Source organism: Hydra vulgaris, chromosome 13 (genome assembly GCF_038396675.1).
Source record: "Hydra vulgaris chromosome 13, alternate assembly HydraT2T_AEP".
Classification (NCBI taxonomy): Eukaryota; Metazoa; Cnidaria; class Hydrozoa; order Anthoathecata; family Hydridae; genus Hydra; species Hydra vulgaris.
The window spans coordinates 36,408,974-36,430,000 of NC_088932.1; the positions used below are offsets into that span (position 1 = coordinate 36,408,974).

The window sequence follows — 21,027 nt, forward strand, 5'->3', positions numbered from 1 at the left end:
TTCACCTTTTCACCTCAAATTAAATGATGTAATTAAATTTGAGGATATTGAACCTGATTATATTAGCTTTGAGTTAGTTTTATCTAAACTTAAATCACTAAAAGACAATAAATCACATGGAGCTGATAAACTTTGTCCTCAAGAATTGTGCTACATCGTTTACTTTACCACTAACTCTTATATTTAGAGAATCACTTAACACCAGTCAACTGACAATCCAGTTCAAGTCAGCAAATGTAACACCTATATATAAAAAAAGTGCCAAAACAGTGGCCAGCAATTATTGTCCTATTTCATTAATTTCTATTCCTTGCAAAATATTAGAACCTATTATAAGAGAAGAATTGAAAAACATCTTGACGAAAACAATTTACTAACAATCCAACAGCATGGTTTTGTAAAAGACAAGTCTTGTACCACAAATTTGTTAGAGACTCTAGACTTTATTTCTTCGTGCAACAGCAATGGTATACCTGGTAATGTAGTAATCCTAGACATCACTAAAGCTTTTGATAGTGTTCTTCACAAAAGACTCTTTGCTAAATTAAATGCATATGGTATTAATGGCTTAGTTCTAAAATGGATGGAAGCTTTTCTAAATAACAGAAGACAAAAAATAGTTCTAGGTGAAGTTGTTTCTGAGTGGGTTGAAATTCTTAGTGGCATGCTAAAAGGCTCTGTTATTGGACCCTTAATGTTTATTATATACATTAATGATCTGCCAAATAAATTAATGAATAAATGCAAACTGTTTGCTGATGATACTAAGATTTTGTCCAAAGTAATTTCTGATGAGTGTACCTCAAGTCTAGAGAGGAATTTAAATACATCATTTAAATGGACAGAAGACTGGCAACAAAAAGAATCCTCTATATATTAATGGCATAAAACTACTAGAATCAAACAGCGTAAAAGATCTAGGTGTAATATTTTCTAAAAATCTCAAGTGGAAAGATCAAGTTGTTTCTATAACAAATAATGCAAATAGAATGTTAGGTTGAACTAAAAAATCGTTTGCAAGATTGGACTGTCATTTACTTAAATCACTATATGTAACCTTTATTCGTCCTTTTCAAGAGTTCTCAATACCAGTATGGTCCCCATATCAAAAAGGTGACTGTAAAGTAATTGAACAAGTTCAGCGTTGAGCCACCAAACTGATTAAATCAATTAGGTGTATCAGTTATGAAGATCGAATAAATGTTTTGAAATTGAGAACTCTAACTAAACGAAGAGAAAGAGGTGATACGATCCAACTATTTAAAATAATGAACAATATTAATAAAATAGAACATAACATACAAATTGTTCAAAATCATACTATAGGTCACTGCTTCAAGCATTATAGGGAAACAACAAAAAATCTGCAAAGGCATAATTTCTTTTACAATAGATCAACAAACTTATAGAACTCATTGCCTTTGAAACTAGTTAAATCACCGTCTGTAAACTCCTTTAATACAGGATTTGACTGTTAGACGAACAACAATCAATTGAAGCCGCTGTCACAGTGTGCTTAAAAGCATTCTCACTGGCCAATCCAGTTACAGCAATGAATACTAACTAACTAACTATATATATATATATATATATATATATATATATATATATATATATATATATATATATATATATATATATATATATATATATATATATGAGTGTGTGTGTAGGGGATACAACGGTATACAACCTCCATTTTGTCAACAAAGCTCCACTACTCAAAATGGCAGATCAAGACACTCTATGCGTTACTAATAAGCCCAAAAAACGTCAACCATCTAGCAGAAAAAAAAATCAGTTGAAGAAAGTACGTCTTTTAAGTCATCAAACAGGAGAAGACTGTAAGTGCAAACAGTTTAAATGTTTTGAGACCACAACAAGAGAAGAGAGATACGGCCTCATTACTGCTTTTAATGAACTTCAAAGCAAAGATGATCAAGACACTTTTCTGTCAACACTAATCGGTGTGTTAAATGTTGCAAGAAGAAGACCAAAAACAGATGGCACAGATCCAAAATCAAAAGAAAAATCCAACAGTTACAAGATCAAGGTTCAGCACTGAAAGAAACTGGTAAGCATCTAGATTATTATTATTATTATTATTTATTGTCAATTTTGTTGTTCTTCTTCTTATTCTGATTATAATCATGTTTATTATTATTGTTATTGTTATTATTATTTTTATTATTATTATTATTATTATTATTATTATTATTATTATTATTATTAGTAGTAGTAGTAGTAGTAGTAGTAGTAGTAGTAGTAGTAGTAGTAGTAGTAGTAGTAGTAGTGGTATATTATCTTGATGTTCAAGCTATTCATGTTATAGCCTATGTTCACACAACCCGCTGATGAATCTAAGCACCGCGAAATATTATGACAGGCTGACAGCAAGCTACAAGTTGCTGACATGTCTTTGCTCATATTGAATCTTTTAAGAGGCGTTCATACAACTAATCATGAAAAAGTTCTTATTGCCTCTACCTCCCAGAAACACTCAACATTACAAAAATTTTAATCTTTTCTGTGAGCAGCATCCTGGTGTTACCCTTTCATATGAGTCTTACAGAACCATATTCAACAAGAACTTTATTATTTTATTTGGGTACCCTAGGTCTGATACCTATATTGACTATGATGAGTTTCAAGTAAAAAATAGCAGCATTAACTTTCAGCTTCTCGCACGTTCTGGTGATGAAGCAGATTTACAGGCATAGAAGGCTAAGCTCTCTGTGGAAATGGAGCTTCATCAACGCAACAGTCCTTGCACTCATTCAACATTCACGAGCTTGCAGCGGACAATGTGTACATTTACACATGTGATCAAACAGTTGGCAAACGTGGATCAGGCAATGTGGCTTTAATCCTGCATCATTTCATTAAACATAGTGTTCCACAGAATGAGAGAACTATTAAAATGTTTTGTGATGGATGTGCAGGCCAAAACAAAAACTGGACAGTTTTTAGGTTCCTATATGCCCTTGTGCGTATATATATATATATGTATGCGTATATATATATGTATACGAATATATATATATATGTATACATATATATATATATATACATATATATACACAAATATATATATATATATATGTATACATATATATATATATATTTATGTATATATATATATATATATATGTATATATAAATATATATTTATATATATATATATATGTATATATATATATGTATACATATATATATATTTGTGTATATATATATATATGTATATATAAATATATATTTATATATATATATATATATATGTATATATATATATATATATGTATATATATATATATATATATATATATATATATATGTGTATATATATATATATATATATATATATATATATGTATATATATATGTATATATATATATATATATATATATATATATATATATATATATATATATATATATATATATATATATATATATATATATATATATATAAAGACTACAGGGGAAAAAAGGCACACATTTCCACTTTTGAGATAAATGAATATATATATATATATATTTAACATATATATAGATATAGATATATATGTATATATATATATGTTATATATATATATACATATATATATATATATATATATATATATATATATATATATATATTATATATACATATATTATATATATAAATATATATAATATATGTATATATAATATATATATATATATATATATATATATATATATATATATATATATATATATATATATATATGTATATATATGTAACTATTTTTTAAATTTACTTTAGATATAATAATATATTAGCATAATAATAATAATATTTATATAATAATATATTAATAATAATGTTAATATAATGATATATTAGTATATTATATATTTATAAACATAATAATATTAATATAACATAATAATAATATAATATTAATATAATAATATTACATTATAATATAATAATATTACATTATAATGTTAATATAATAATATATTATTATATTATATATTTATAAACATATCGTATAACAAGAAATGACTTTTAAAGTTATTATATATATATATACACATATATATATATACACATATATATATACATATATATATATATATATATACACATATATATATATATATATATATATATATATATATATATATATATATATATATATATATTGTTAATAATTTGGAGTATTTATATATATATATATATATATATATATATATATATATATATATATATATATATATGTATATATATATATATATATATATATATATTGTTAATAATTTGGGGGGATTTTTATATTTATACTTTTGTATTTAGTCTCATAAGTTTAATAAAATTTTTATTGACTTTGAATTTTCTTGTTTAATTGTTTTATTTAATAGTTTTTTTGTTTATTTTTAGAATACATTCTAATAAGATTTTAAAAAATAATCCTTCTTTTTTGAGTAAATGAACTCATACCTTTTTGGAGATTATAGAAGATAATAGGTTATTTTAATACGAAAAAAATATGAATTACTCTGATTGCATTCTAAACTTTAGGTGATTAAAAAAAATATTGCATCAAATAATAATATAAAGTGCAGTTTTAATCTAGGTGAATTATAAATTTAATAAACTATTTAAATCATGCAAATTTTATGTTCAAAAATTTAGTTAGATTTATACTGTTTGGTTTACATTCATATACTGTATATGTGTACATTCATATATTGAAGAAAACAGAATAATTTTATAAATGCACTTTATTTTTTAACTTTTATTTACATGTTTTTTATTTGTTAAATATTTTTAAATTAGATTATTCAAGAGAACTAAAAATGATCAAATTTTCTGATATTAGTCATAGAGTTTTCTAACAATTATAAAATAATTAATGAATTTTTTTTTTTATATAATCTATTATTGACTATTGCCATAAAAAATAGTTCGAAGAAACTAACAAACAATAAAAGATTTTTTTATAAGTGCGGATTTACTTTAATATAAGTTGCTATTATAAATTTTTAATTGGTTTGAAAATATTTGAGTTTATAAAGCTCTTTGTATTACATCATGGTATTAAAATATTACTATAATAATATTATATGAAAACAGTGATTTAATGGTTTGATATTTTGAAACTTTTAAAAATTTATCATTTTGCAAAGTTGAAGGTTTTTTTTTACTGTTATTAATAAATTGTTATTTAATAATAAAATGTTATTTTGTTATTAAATGACAATTTAATTAATTTTATTAATTTATATTAATATTAATTTTTTTTAATTTCATTACTAAGCTTCTATCTAAAAATTAAAACTTTTGTGCTTCTATTTTGTTTTATACACACACTCACACACACACACACACACACACACACACACACACACACACACACACACACACACACACACACACACACAACACACACATACTCATACACTAAAACATTTTTTGATGTCTATTATTTGTGTATGGATCTATATTTTTGTTTATTAAAATACATAGGTTTTTTTTTCTCTTCAAAAGTTTTTAGTAGTATTGAAATATCATAAAATTTAATAACCATTTAGTAAGATTTTCTTTTATGTCTAATAGTAAATTTTGATAAGCCTGTTTTTTTTTTTTTTTTATTTAAGCCTGCTTCTACTTGTTTATACTGTGTGAATACCTTCAAGCAGGATTTTGTTTTAATTTTTTCAATATGCATAAAAAAAAATATTAGTGTATTTGTCAAACAAGTTTAAGATGAGGTTATCAGAAAAGAGGTCACTAAACTTTAAAAAGTTGAAAAGTAAAGCATCAAGTGTTTTTCAATTGGTTTGTTTTTGTAAATTAAGACAAAAAAGGTATTAGAAAGAAAAAGCCTTTACAGTCTAAGAGTTTAAAAGATGATGTATCTAAAGTTAAATGTATAACCTCAACTCTAAACAATAGTGGTTATACGTGGTTATACCTTTCATTCTGGTTTTTGGTCCAGATGTAGTGTATTGTAGTGATTTAATGCTAGGTAAGGTAGTTATTTAATGCTAGATAAAATCTAAACAAGTTTGAAGTTGAGATTAAACAAAATAAAAAGTCAAAAAGAATAAAAAGAGGTCACTGAAGTCAAGATTGAAAATTTGCAATTTCTCAAAGTTCAGTAAAGTGATAGAAACTTTGTACTTAATTCAGAGAATATGAAGTGTATATATATAAAGATGTTTTTTTTAAATAACTAATTTAGCTCTGATTTAACCTCATTAAATCTTTTTTTTTTAATTATTTCTAAATTTCTAAACTAAAAAAAAATTTTCATGGCCAAAAGTAAAAAATTAACTGTTTTTTATTTAAATTATTTTCTCAAATTAGGCAAAAAAAGTATGAGAATAAATAAGCCTTTACAGCCTAAGAGTTTAAAACATGATGTACCCCAAGTTAATCTTATAAAGAGGCTTGAGTTTTTGGAGTACTTCCACTAACTTCATTTACTGGTGAAGACTAGTTCTTAAGTTGTTATGGACTTATCTAACGAGTTTCAACTTACATCAAAACGAATTTACTTTGGTATGACATCTTGCAATAACGGATTGAATAATGAATCATTTTTCAAAATATTTAAACAAGTGAGTTGATATTACCTCCAGTCTATATCATTTAGCTGATTTAAGAATACTTCTTTTTTTGAAATTTGTGACTAATGAGAAAACTAAAGAACCTGAGAATTCTCCTTTAAAAAGCTGAAAAATATTTTTGAAAATTGTGGTTTAGTTATACTGTTACAATTTTGTTAGAAGAAAGTTAAAGTGAGTTCTTTATAGAAGTTAGCTGACAGTTCTAACATTTTGTGTAGCTTACATTGGTAAAACAGATATTATAAGAGATGATAGAAGAGAGCTGGCACAGTTATTTGTCACTTTTCCTCTATATATAAACTAGAAGCAAGGCTTTAATGAAAAAAATATATTATTTAATCAATAGTAATTAAACTTGTTATAAAGTTTGTTTGTATTTGCAAAGTGTTATTTACAGTTTGATGATGTCATAAATCTCTTTTTCTTAACATTACTTCCATACATTGCATGTATCTTTTTTTATTATGTTATTCACCTCCTTAAGGCTAAGAAAGCCTTACAGTTGATGAGGCTACTTTATTGTGATTACAAACCTTTCTCAATTCTTTAACTCCAAAACACTAACCTTGACAAACAAGGCCTCAGCACAGTGAAACTAGTTGATAGCAGTATTACCGTTGTCGTGGTTTTTTCCACGACTTCTTGCTTATGAAACAATCACTGTACCACTAAACTATTTCCTAACTAAAAGCTGTTGGTGTTACACTAAAATCTCAGTATAAATGTTGGTAAGTATTGTTGATATTTATTGGATTCAAAAAAGAGATTTTAAACTTTGCTAGATGATAAATTTATGTTGAAGGAAGCTAAAAAAATATTAATAAAAAAATGCAGCAGCAACCATGTCATTTGATATGCTGACTATTATAAGTTGGAGAAAAAATTAAAGTAAAACAAATTATCAAGAAAGTTTATAAAATAGATACAAATATTAAAAAAAAACACCCGTTGTCCTTTTCTCTCTTTGTTAATGACTTTTTTTACATGATTTTTTGACATGATTGGACTTGAAAAATAAAAAGTTAAAGACTGGCTCTAATATCTAGTTTTATAATGTGGTAATAATTTTGTGGTAGAGTGCTTACTTTATAAGCAAGAGATTTGGTGCTCGATCCCTAATACGTACCTTGTAGTTGGCAAGCACAAATTATTTTTAAGATCTTTAATTTTAGTAATTTTTTATTTTAGTAATTTTTAATTAAATTTTATTTTATTAAAACAAAAAACAACAACAAATTTTCACAGTTTGGTCTAGTTTTATACCATTTTGTCTAATTTCATACTTTTTATTAAAAGTTTAATATATTTAAGTACATATACTAAAGAAGTTTTGATATTTGATTTTTATTGTCTTTATTTGCAATAGTTACAAAATAATTGCAAAAAATTTTGGTTCCAATAATCGCTATAAAAATTACATGCATTGTAAAACAAAAAATTGTTTGGTTTTCTACCATCTAATATGTAGATACATTTTGTTTACAAAAGTAAAATGGCATTGCAACTCTTAGCAACTCCATTTAACTTCTAGGTTTAAAATAACTTTGGAAAAGGTATTGAGGCATATTAAAATAAATTGCAATTAAACAGCACCATACACAGAGTGTGATTTATGCTTTTCACTAAAACACTAATTAATGTATAATTATTTTTTTTTTAATTGATACTCTAAATTTTTTTTAAATATTTTAAAAAAGTGTTAAAAAATCTTCCACATCTTATCATTATCTTTTTATGCAAAAATTGTTTCCAATTTATTTTTATGCAAATATTGTTGCCAATTTATTTTTATACATAATAGAATATAAAAAAAGTTAAGCAAATAAATATCATACAAAGTACAGTGCCTACTCATATTATTAGACTCAAACTTAATTTTTAACTTTTTGTCTTTTTGGTGTGTCCAAAATGCACTACAAGCGATCACAACTTTAATTTTTTTGTTATATAATCTATATATTGATACATTTAAAGCATATTATGAAACTTAATGTTTGGTAGTGAGTCATTTCAACTCTGAAGTAGCTTTGATATGCTTTGGCATATTATTTATGCACTTTAAGGTCAATGATTTAATATCTGGATCTCAAAGCTATACTTCAATCAGTCGTTCTGTGAGCTTCTGTTTACTTCTTATTATATCACCTATGACCCTGCGTTTGACAAGCTCCTACTGATTTTCATGAAGAATTTGGCAATCAAGTAGCTCAATACACTTATAAGAAAATTTTTTTTGGATTTTGCAGTGTGACATAGAGCACTATCTTGCAGAATAACTAGTTTTTCACCATTAGGAAACCACTCTCATATATGTGGAATCAGAGCAGACTATAGTCTTGTACTGATCTTGTTTCACTGTCTGTTGTACAATGTAAAGTTTGGCTTCTTCAGTGGCTTACTACACTTGAATCCTAACTTGTAACTTGTTCTTCTTTAAGAAATGAAATTTTTATTAGTTTTTGGTCTTTGAAAACGCTTTTCAGTTTTTTTGCTGGCATCTTATGATTTTGTTTGATAACTTTTTTGATTTTTCTGTCATCTCTAGCTCTTGTTATCCTTTTTCTGCCTGATCAGCCTGTTTTCTGTGCTTCTAATTTGACAACCAAATTAGAAGCACAGAAAACAGGCTGAATAATACTTGAAACCAAGTTTCAAGTATTATTTAAAAGTATACATATTTTATTATATTTCCTAATCTAAAAAAAAAATAATGACAGAAAGTTGAATTACACATAAACACCATAAAGTAAACAGCAATAAGCACTACCTATCAAAGAAAATCCAAAGAACTGACAAAATCTGGACATTTATTTTTTAAGTCTAATAGTTTGGGAAGGTACTGTATAATAAGAAATTTTTTTATTGTTAACTAGATTGAAGAAACATGAAGGTTCTCTAGAGTGTAGAGTGTTTCAACATTAGCAAGCATGGATAGCGAGCATAGTCCTCTTCTTCATAATCAATACAATGATCAGTTTTTTGTTCCAAATGAAGGACTTTTTGTAATGAAAAGTAACATTTTGTTATTAATTTTATAATAAAGTTATGAATTATTATATTAATTTTTAATTTTTAATTTCAATTGAATGAAATTATTAAACATTAATCAAATTGTAAACATCATGAAGTTTACTTTACTATTCCGGTTTTATAATTATATTCCGGTTTTATAATTATATTCCGGTTTTATAATTATATTTTTTCCTGGTCTCTGGTGTCCAGAAGCTCCAAACATGTTGTTTAACTTATGATCTTATAATATGAGGTTTAATGACTTATAACTTATTGTTTTTAAGCCCGGATCCTTTGCCATCATTATACCTAATGACTCTCAGTTCAAAAGTTGATTGTTCCACTAACCTAGACCAATAAGTCTTAGTTTTTTTCGTTTAGTGGTCCACAAACTTTTTTGTATTTTTAGAGCTCTTGGATACTAAAAACTAGGAAGAAATATCTTATTTTCTGTTTTTCAAACCCGGAGTCTTTTTTGGGACTCTGCATTCCTGATATATGTACCAACACGTAAGTTTATATAATATGTGGTATATAACTTTGTAATATTTATATAAGAATATTGCTACTCAGAGTTTCTGTGTTTGTCACATGAAACTCTGAGTACTGTAGTAATTGTATTATAGTAATTGTATAGTACCTGTACTGCGTATTCACTTTAATGTTTGCATACATACACTTATGCATATATATATATATATATATATATATATATATATATATATATATATATATATATATATATACATTTACATATATATATATATATATATATATATATATATATATATATATATATATATATATATATATATATATATATATGCGGCATTGTAGGTATATAAATGCGGTAGTGGTGTAGTGGTAAAGCGCTCGCTTTAGAAGCGAGAGGTTCTTAGTTCGATCCCTACCATGTCCCTGGTAGTACCGCGCTCAACTTGTTTCTCCGCGCAGCGGCCTTGTTCATCGAGGTTCGTGTTTCAGAGTTATAGAGTTGAGAGAGGGTTATAACCACTATTAAGTAACCTCCTCATCTGTAATGGCCTTCATGGCCTTGAGGAGGTTAATAACAAAAAAAATATATATATATATATATATATTTATATATATTTATATTTAAATATACACCAGTGTGCAAATTTCAGTTTTTTTGACCTGAGGGCTTGACTCTAGAAAAGTATCATTTACCTTTTAGTTGGCTTTACCTCAGCAACATTTTAAAAAGTTTTTATTAAATTAAAAACTTTTTAAAATTCTTCTTGAATAATAAATTATTTTAACTTCTTGAATAAAATTAAATGAAAAATTGTTTTTATTACATAATATTGTATTTGGTTTTAAAATTATTTCTTTTGTAGTTTTTTTTTATTAGTTTTTTTTTAAACATCTTCGCTTCCAACAAGGCTGCAGGCAGCCACTAATTAAAGTTAGAAGTTACTGAAAGAAAAAAAGATGAAGATTGTAGAGCAAGATAACGATTGACGGACGACTTAAAGGATTGCAAGTTATATAAATAAAGCAAGAAAAAGGAAGCGAATTCCAAAGAGTTGATGTTCGAGGAAAAAAACTAGACAAATAAGCGTTTTTAGAGCACTTAGAAACAGTTACAAAAAAAGGATGACACTTAATTGAATGACGAGTAACACACAAATGAATTTTAGTAGATGGCACTAGTTCTTTAGAGCATTGCCCATTATAATATTTGTAGAAAAGAGAAAGAGAAGCAACATTACGACGATGTGAAAATGGTTGGAGGTTGGGTGCAAGAGCAGGTCCAACTATATTTACAATGCGTTTTTGCACCTTGTCTAAAAGAGAAAGGGCATCATTAGAAGAACCGCCCCAGATATGGCAACAGTATTCCATATAAGGCCAGATTTGAGATTTAAAGAGATAGAGAATAGAAACCGAAGTAAGAAAGTGACAAGCTCGATAAAGAGATGCAACCTTAGCAGATGCTAATTGGGTTATTCCATATCAAATCACCTAGTTTTTTGAAAGTTCCCCAGGGTACCATCTCAGATTTGCTTTAAACTTTGACCACACACAGATCTTATGAAAAAAATACAATCCAGAAGATTTCAGCTTGATTGACTAATTGGTTCAAAAGTTATGATTGAATTAAAAATGACCAAAATCCGAAAAATTTGTGTATCAGGAGCTTACAGCAGTTTTTTTTGATTTTTGACAAACCATAACTTTTAAAATAAAGATGGTGATCACCTGAATTTTTGTAGGGTAATAGTTTTTCACCCAAATAATTCATTATTGCAGTTGTTTTTGACTGATTTTTTACAGTTTTTGAGTTATTGTACCTTAAAGTTGCTAAATATTGCAACATTATATATATTTTTTCGAACTTTAAGGTGTTACAGTTTAATACTTACTTACAGAAAGTGGATTTTTTTGTTACCTTTGTGTACTTAGGGTCACCACTTGTTAGAATAATCAAAATTATGCATTAAAAATTAATTTAGCACATGCAGTAGCCTATTGAAAAATCACTTTTTTTAAAAAATATGATAAATTACATCGACTTTGCTGACATAGAAAGTAGCGTAAACAGTTGAAATTAATTATGAAACTTTTTAATGTTGAAGTTCTATATATAGGCAATCACAAAAAAAATTTTAAAGACCTATACTCTATCTTATGACATGATTGTAGCCTTTTGAGAGTGATGATATTTTTAAAAGGAGAACAAAAAAATACTACTTACCACATACAAAATTTATACCTCAAATTTTATACAAACTAAACTTTAAAAAAGTGCTTTCATAGAGTAAGATAATCAGTTAAAAGAAAAAGTATGTATACATGAAACTAATTTGCTTATCTCTGATTTATATAACTCATAATACTGTAATAGTCATTACTAGCAAGAATATAGTCACAAGCACTTATACTTTTAATCAATGGAATACTTATTTGAGATATTATCTTGTCAAATGGAACCCAACACTGACTTGATTGTGCATCATTTGTCTATTTTAAATTTAATTTGTTTCTTTGCATAAACTTCACATTATTGTCTTGGTTTTCATTACAAATATCAACCACAAGCCCATTCTTTATCGTAAAAGCATGCAATATATTTACTGGGTTGAAAATTTGAAGGATTTTTTTAAATCAAGTTAATATCATTTAACACATGACTATTATAGACAGTATCACTAGAGATTCTTTGTAAAATCAATTTCTCTTCATCTGGTACAAAACAGTGATAGCTTCTTGTTCCAGGAACTGTGCGCAGGGATGTGTACAGTTCCTGGAACAAAAATGCTGAAAAACTCAAATGCTACGCAAGTGATGCTCAGCATTTATTTGGTGATCTAAAATGTGATAAATTAAGTTTATTAGACATTTGTAGTTTTTATACTGTGACGCAGCACCATTATTTAAGTATTTAACTTTATTCACTGTGGGTAGTTGGATTTTGACCATAGGGAGCAACTTTGTGAGAAAACAATGGACTGCTGATTGGTCATGACAAAGATGGTCAGAAATTAAACAACAGCATTCACATTTAAGGTGATCTTTTTTATCTTTGTAATAAACAGCAAATGAGTGTAAGGTAGCTTGATCGGCTGGCCAGTAAAACCCTTGCATAGTATCTTGTACAAGAAAACTATAGTTTTCTGCAAAATCCATCAGAATAATGCATTTTTATGCATTATTCTGATTTTTATGCATCAGAATAGTGCATAAAAACATTAGACCATATATTGGTCTAATTTTTTTTTTGCCTCTGATAAGTAGGAAGACTGTGCTTCTTTGATAAAGTGGTGGTGACAAAGGTCATACAAAGTTTCACCTAAAGTATTAATAAATTCACTAATGCTTGTTTGGACTGTAATAAGTGCACTTCGGTCAGTTGACACCCATTGTTTATATGTGATCTGATCATCAAAATCAAAATCATTCTTTTCAAACACATTTTCTAACAAACTCTTCAATTTATTTTACCAGGGCAGTTGGAACATAGATGAAACATGTAGTTTTGACTATCTATATTACAAACACATGCTTTCATTAAATCTTTGTAATATATTAAATGGCTGTTAGGAAGAGCAGAGCACATCAAATTAGCATTTTGATGGTAAGAAAATACACAAGCTGAGTGGCTTCCATTACTATCAACAGTAAGGCACCACTTTGGCCCTTGTTCACAGAACTTGCTGAATCCAACTTTGTGTTCAGGGTATAACTTCTTAAATTCCAGATGAAGTTCTTTTAAACAAACTAATTTTAAGTATTTTTGTTTATGAACTTTAACATTATTTATATGCACAGAAACAAAGTCTTTTTTTCCTGGACATTGTCTAGTGTATTCGTCAGATTTATATATTTCAATGACTCTCTGCTTAACAATATCCTCCAAAGGATTTCCTTTTTCAGCCTCAGGTTTAGCAAGTATTCCCTTTTCATTTTTTAGCTTTCTGGCTTTCTTTACATCATGGTCTGAAACTGAAAATGCATTACAAGTTTTTTTAATTGACCAACTATCAGGAGTTAATGTTAGTAACTGAACTTTTTCTTCATTCAAACTGATTTTTCCTTTTTCCTTTATTGCGTCTAAAAGTTTGTCTAAATCAATACAGTTAATGCACTTTTGCTTTTTCTCAGATATTATTTCTTTTGGGCCTATATCCAATGGTGATGCTACTAGGTTTGTCATACTTGTTTTCAGTTTTTTAACTTTTTGCTTTCCATATTCTAATTTGTCAGGTTTACTTACATTTTTTGGAGGAGATATTTCCAGTAAAGAAGCACTCTTATTTAAAACTGTGTTGTTTAGGTCTGAAGAACTAAACTCCTCATAACCAACATCTTTGTCTTCATCTTCTTGACTAAATTTTCCTTTAATTTGTTCAAGTTTAAATTCATTCAAACAGTTAATGCAAAGTTTTTGACCAGGTTTGATCTTATGTTGACTTGCTGTTAAAATATCGACTTTACACAATCCCTTAATAATTTTTTTCATGTGGACTTTAAACGGATCACAGCAGTATTTTTAAAGCCCTTCATATCTAGAAATATAGGCTTTTTCATGGTGAAAACATATTTCCTCATTTAGTTCAAAAGTGTGTCCAATTCTTTGAATTAAAACTTTAACATATGTGTTCACAATATCTTTTAGTTTTATTCTTCTAATCATTCTACAATATTACGTTATGTCGCAATCTTCATTTAAAACTTACCCCGCGCAACATTTCTCTGTCATTTTTTACTATTTTTTTATTTTTATTACTAATCTAAAAAGTTTAAAAAAGACATGAACATATTAAATCTCAAAGAAACTAACAAATATCAGACACTGGTTATGACACTGATTATGTCATTATTAAAAGTACAAATTAAGACATTATGTCATTAAAAATAAAACTGAATATATTCATTCACAGATAAATAAAAAATATTCTACTGTCATCCCTATGACTAATTATTAGACTATGACCTAAGGCTAGCTCATAGTCTAATAACATTCTCCTTTTGAAAATATCATCATTCTCAAAAGGCTACAATCATGTCATAAGATAGAGTATAGGTCTTTAAATTTTTTTTTGTGATTGCCTATATATAGAACCTCAACATTAAAAAGTTTCATAATTAATTTCAACTGTTTACGCTACTTTCTATGCCAGCAAAGTCGATGTAATTTATCATATTTTTTAAAAAAAGTGATTTTTTAATAGGCTACTGCATGTGCTAAATTAATTTTTAATGCATAATTTTGATTATTCTAAAAAGTGGTGACCCTAAGTACACAAAGGTAACAAAAAAATCCACTTTCTGTTAGTAAGTATTAAACTGTAACACGTTAAAGTTCAAAAAAATATTTATAATGTTGCAATATTTAGCAACTTTAAGGTACAATAACTCAAAAACTGTAAAAAATCAGTCAAAAACAACTGCAATAATGAATTATTTGGGTGAAAAACTATTACCCTACAAAAATTCAGGTGATCACCATCTTTATTTTGAAAGTTATGGTTAGTCAAAAATTGAAAAAAACTGCTGTAAGCTCCTGATACACAAATTTTTCGTATTTTAGTCATTTTTAATTCAATCATAACTTTTGAACAAATTAGTCAATCAAGATGAAGTTTTCTGGATTGTATTTTTTTCATAAGATCTGTGTGTGGTCAAAATTTAAAGCAAATCTGAGGTGGTACCCTGGGAGCCTTTAGGTGATTTGATATGAAATAACCCAATTTTACAACTGATTTGATATATGGTTTCCAAGGAAGATTGGAAGTAAGAGTTAATCCTAAAAGATGAACAGTAGATGACTCATCAGGTACATTACCATTTATAAATATAGGATCTAAATTATTGTGATAACGATTGGCTGAAAAAAATTGAGTTTTATCTGAATTAAAGTTCACCAGCCACTGTGAGCCCCATGCTGTAGCAGAAGTGAGATCCTTTTCAAGCTCAAATGCCCCCTCCAAGCAATCAGAGTGTTGGTTTCTTATCAGGACAAGAATAAATGGTAGTATCATCAGCAAACAATGCCACCTTAGATTGAGAATATCTGGAAGATCGTTAATAATAAGGATAGAACCTTGAGGAACCCCTGAAGTTACAGAATAAGAAGAAGAGTTCTATCCATCAAGGACAATTTTTATACCACGATTGGAAAGGAAGGATTCAATAATCTTAAAGATGTTGCCGGATACACCATAAGAAGAAAGCTTATGGAGAAGACCAGCATGCCAAACTATATCAAAAGCTTTTGAAATGTCAAGAGCGATGACCTTAACCTCTCTACCTTCATCTAATGCACGATAAAACCTGTCAGTTATTACTGTTAGCAAATCAGCTGTAGAACGAAAAGATCGACATCCATATTGACAGTCAGAAAGTAAGTTAATAGATTCAAGATAAAAAATTAGGTGTTTGGTTATTAAAGACTCAAAAACCTTGCTTATGATAGGAAGAAGACTAATGGGACGGTAGTTAGACGAATCAGATCACTCTCCAGAATTTTTGAAGATAGGGATAACAGATGCCGCTTTCCAGCAGGCTGGAAAACAAGACTCTGATAAGCACTTGTTGAATAGTTTTGAGAGTATAGATGACAGCTCCGGAGAACACTTCTGCAAGACAATAACAGGTATGATGTCCGGGCCACAAGCTGTAGAAGAGTCTAGGCAGGAAATCACTTTAGATACAAATGCTGGAGTGATATGAATGTCAAGCAATGGATTAACCTGTTTGTTGGCAATATCAGGTAGAACGCAACTAGTGGAATCAAGAGATGATATTGATGAAAAGTTTTTAGCAAACAATTCAGCTTTATCTTTAGGTGAGGTGACAAAGTCTGAACCATACAAGAAAGGTGGAATTATAGATTTGCCCTTATTGTTGATATTATTAAAGATTCTCCAGAAGTCACGAGAATCTAATTTTTGAGATGAGATAAGAGATTTCATGACCTGAGAATAGCAGATTTGGCATTAGACAAAATCTTTTTACAATTGTTTTTAGCAGTAATAAACAAACGTCTGTTTTCTGGAGAACTGTTTTGCTGATAAATATGGAAGTAAAGGTTTCAATTGGCAATCGCAGCAGCACATTGTGAGGAAAACTATGGAGGAGAGTGAGGCTTGACCTGGAATCGTTGAGAAGGAACAAAAGATTCAATGCCAGCCTGAATCCACGAAGTTATGTAAGAAGCACATTTGTTGACAGGAAGACAAAAGATTTCTACTCAAGGGCCATCACAAAGAAAATCTTGGAAAGAATCCCAGTCAGCTTTACTGTAGTTGTAAGAGGTTTGATAATAGGGGGATTCAGGTGATGAAGAAGAATAAGATATTAGTTTTAAAGAGTTCAAACTGTGATCAGAAGCACCTAAGGGTGAATGCGGAGAAACTGAGCACTGACTAGGATCAGAAACAAGACATAAGTCCAGTAGAGGAGGTAAATGATTCGGGTTGTCAGGAAAGCGAGTTGGAAAGTTGACTATTTGAGTTAGGGATTAGGAAAGGCAAAAACTGTGGGCTTTAATGCCTGCAGAATCACTGACGCTAGAGCCAAGCCATTCAGAGTGGTGAGCATTAAAGTCACCGACAACAACTATATTAGCTGATGGATAAAGAAAGAGGGCTTGGTCAATATGATTAGAAATAACTTTAAAAAGTGTGCAGTCTTGAGATGAAGGAGAGCGATATAGAACAAAGAGAAAGGCAATAGAGTGAAGTGGTGCTAAACGAAAGCACATGAAAGAATAGTCTGTAGATTCAAACCTAGTTTCACGACAAATGGGTGAATTCTTACCAATGTAAATGCCCAGGCCAAGCATGTGACTATTGGAGTCTTTACGAATTAAAGGAATATAACCATCAACACTAAGATCACAAGATGAGACAGTTGAAATTGAATTAGTCTCACAAAGAGCAAGTTGGTCTGGTGAACTTTGCAGGAGATAAGACTCAACAGAAAAAAAGTTACTTTGAAGACCAGGAATATTAGTGAATGATAGGTTTAGAGAACTTGATGATGATAATGGTTTTTTGTGTTTTATAGTTTTTGGTACTTTATTCATTTTTAAATTAGATTGAAGAACCTGACTCAAAGCATAGATAGTACTCAGAACACCGTTTAATAGCCCAAGCAATTGCCTCATTACTACTAATAAACCCTAAGCCGTAACAAAGGGCTCCAAATGTAGCCTCCGCAATGCACACCAAAAGTACAAACAAGGAAACCATCCATGCGCAACATGGCACTGTTAATACTTTGATATTTTTCAGCTGTTGATGGAATCAGCCTCTCTGAGAGCTACCACAGAGTTCAAGAAACCTGACTACCATCTGGCCTCAGGACCATAAAACTGAGTTTTAGAGCTGTACCTTCATTAGGAGATAATAGAATGAGTTGCCTAGTCAAAAATACATAGACACAAGCAAAACCCATGCATTGAGTCATGAAGATCCAGTCTTACTTTCTAAAAGTTGTTTAATAACATTTTTCACTAAATCTATTTTAATTAATGACTACAAAAATATAACTTTATAAAAAATTTTAAAAATATAACTTCGGCACTTTTTTGCCATGGCAGTTTATCAAAATACGATAAAGCCATCAGCAAAAACTTTGGCAAATGCTGAGTGTTGAGGTTAAATTTGCACACTATATATATATATATATATATATATATATATATATATATATATATATATATATATATATAGACACAGATAAACAAAAAACACACACATCTTTTTTTTGTGAAACAAAGGTTTAAGTTTCCAAGTATCATTTATTAAAAAATATATACCATTGCGCTTTCACTAGCCTTAAGTCAAATGCACGCTTTATGAATATTTTTGATGCAGTGTTATAAGTTATAACATGTTTATAAGAAATTTAATTTTTTCTAAAAAATAAAAAAGGAGGAGGAAAAACCGAGGAAAAAAAAAAAAATTTAATTTAAATAATTTTTTTAATCAAATTTTTTTCTTAATTATAAGGATTTCTGTTTTCACTTTTTTTGATATAGCACTATCTGTTATATAAAATTTACTATTTATATAAAGCTGATGTAACTATTAAAAATATTATTTTTTGCAAAATGAAACTTATAAATATACAATGCATGAACTATATTGCTTAATTCAACCAAAAATCAAGCATAAATTCAAGCAAAAAAAAAAGTTTTTTTTTAATTATAAAAAATTAACTCTTTAGGAGATGTCATTTAAAGTTTGTAATAATATTTTATTATTTTTTTGATAAAATGAATAAACATTGTTATATAATCATTATAACAAAACAAAAAAACAAACAAAATTTAAAATATCAAAAGTGGCGCAAATATAGAACAAAATCTAACATGTTCTATTTTTTAGCTGATAATAATATTAATTTTTTTCTTTAAATTGGTTAGTTATTTTTGTTATTGTTTGTTATGAGAAACTGTCTAAATAAATAAATAAATATTTTTGCTCTTGCAAGATGATAAATAGAAAAATTTTTATTATGTTTATTTTATTTCTTTTTTTAAACACCTATAATATATATATTTTTTTCTTTTACTGAACATTTTTGGTTTATAAATATTCTTTGTTTTATCTAAATTATTACATTTGTAAATAGTGCGAATATCAAACTTAATTTCCATGCAAACTTTTTTACGTAGTCGTTGTTCAAACTTCATAAGTGGTTTTTATAACGTTAATTACTTCTTTTATCTTACCACATAAATGAAACATAAATTATTTCTTTAGACATGTTTAAATATTAAAAAATGATTTAAAAAAATGATGAAAAATGGCTACCTTAAACTTGCTTACTGCTTATGTTAAATGGCTTAGCACATATGTAAATGACGTGCCAGTTTACGCTTTAAAACAAGGCCTGATATATATACATTATTATATATATGTATGTATATATATACATACATATATATATATATATATATATATATATATATATATATATATATATATACAAATATGTATGTATATATATATATATATATATATATCTATATATATATATATATCTATATATATATATATATATATATATATATTCATATATATATATACATATATATATATATATATATATATATATATATATATATATATATATATATATATGTATGTATATATATACATACATATACATATACATACATATTTCCTAATTAGCGTACAGCTCCAAAACTCAGTTTTATGGTCCTGAGGCCAGATGGTAGTCAGGTTTCTTGAACTCTGTGGTAGCTCTCAGAGAGGCTGATTTCATCAACAGCTGAAAAATATCAGAGTATTAACAGTGCCATGTATATCAGAGTATTAACAGTGCACATGGATGGTTTCCCTGCTTGTACTTTTGGTGTGCATTGTTGAGGCCACATTTGAAGCCTTTTGTTACAGCTTAGGGTTTATTATAAGTAATGAGGCAATTGTTTAACTATTAAATAGTTTACTGAGTACAATCTATGCTTAGAGTCAAGTTCTTTAACAAATTTAAAAATGACTAAAGTACCAAAAACTATAAAACACAAAAAACCATCCTCATCACCAAGTTCTCTAAACCTATCATTCACTAATATTCTTAGTCTTTGAAGTAACTTTTTTTCTGTTGAGTATTATCTTTTGCATAGTTCACTAGACCTACTTGCTTTTTTTTTTCTTCCTTTAATTCGTAAAGACTCCAATAGTCATATGATTGCCTGAGCATTAACATTTGTAAGTTCTCCTATCTGTCTAGAAACTAGGTTTGAATCCATAGACTATTCTTTTATGTGCTTTCATTTAGCACCACTTCGCTCTATCGTCTTTCTCTTTGCTTGATATCGCCCTCCTTCATCTTATGACTGCACTCTTTTTCAATGTTATTTCTGATCAAATTGATTAAACCCTCTCCCTTTATCTATCAACCAATATC

General features: G+C 27.7%; 1 protein-coding gene across 2 annotated transcripts in view; it reads left to right on the forward strand.

Moving 5' to 3' along the window:
* Positions 1-1,673: 1,673 nt before the first annotated feature.
* Positions 1,674-21,027, forward strand: part of LOC101240970 (uncharacterized) — an 89,095-nt gene continuing 69,741 nt past the window's right edge. Inside the window, exons 1-2 of one of the 2 annotated variants that reach the window (XM_065816637.1) lie at positions 1,674-2,074; positions 9,480-9,618. In XM_065816637.1, the coding sequence (XP_065672709.1) occupies positions 9,534-9,618 (85 nt within the window). In that variant the 5' untranslated portion in view covers positions 1,674-2,074; positions 9,480-9,533. Of the gene's footprint in view, positions 2,075-4,914; positions 5,167-9,479; positions 9,619-21,027 lie in introns of those variants that run through there. The other variant, XM_065816636.1, reaches the window with a different exon arrangement.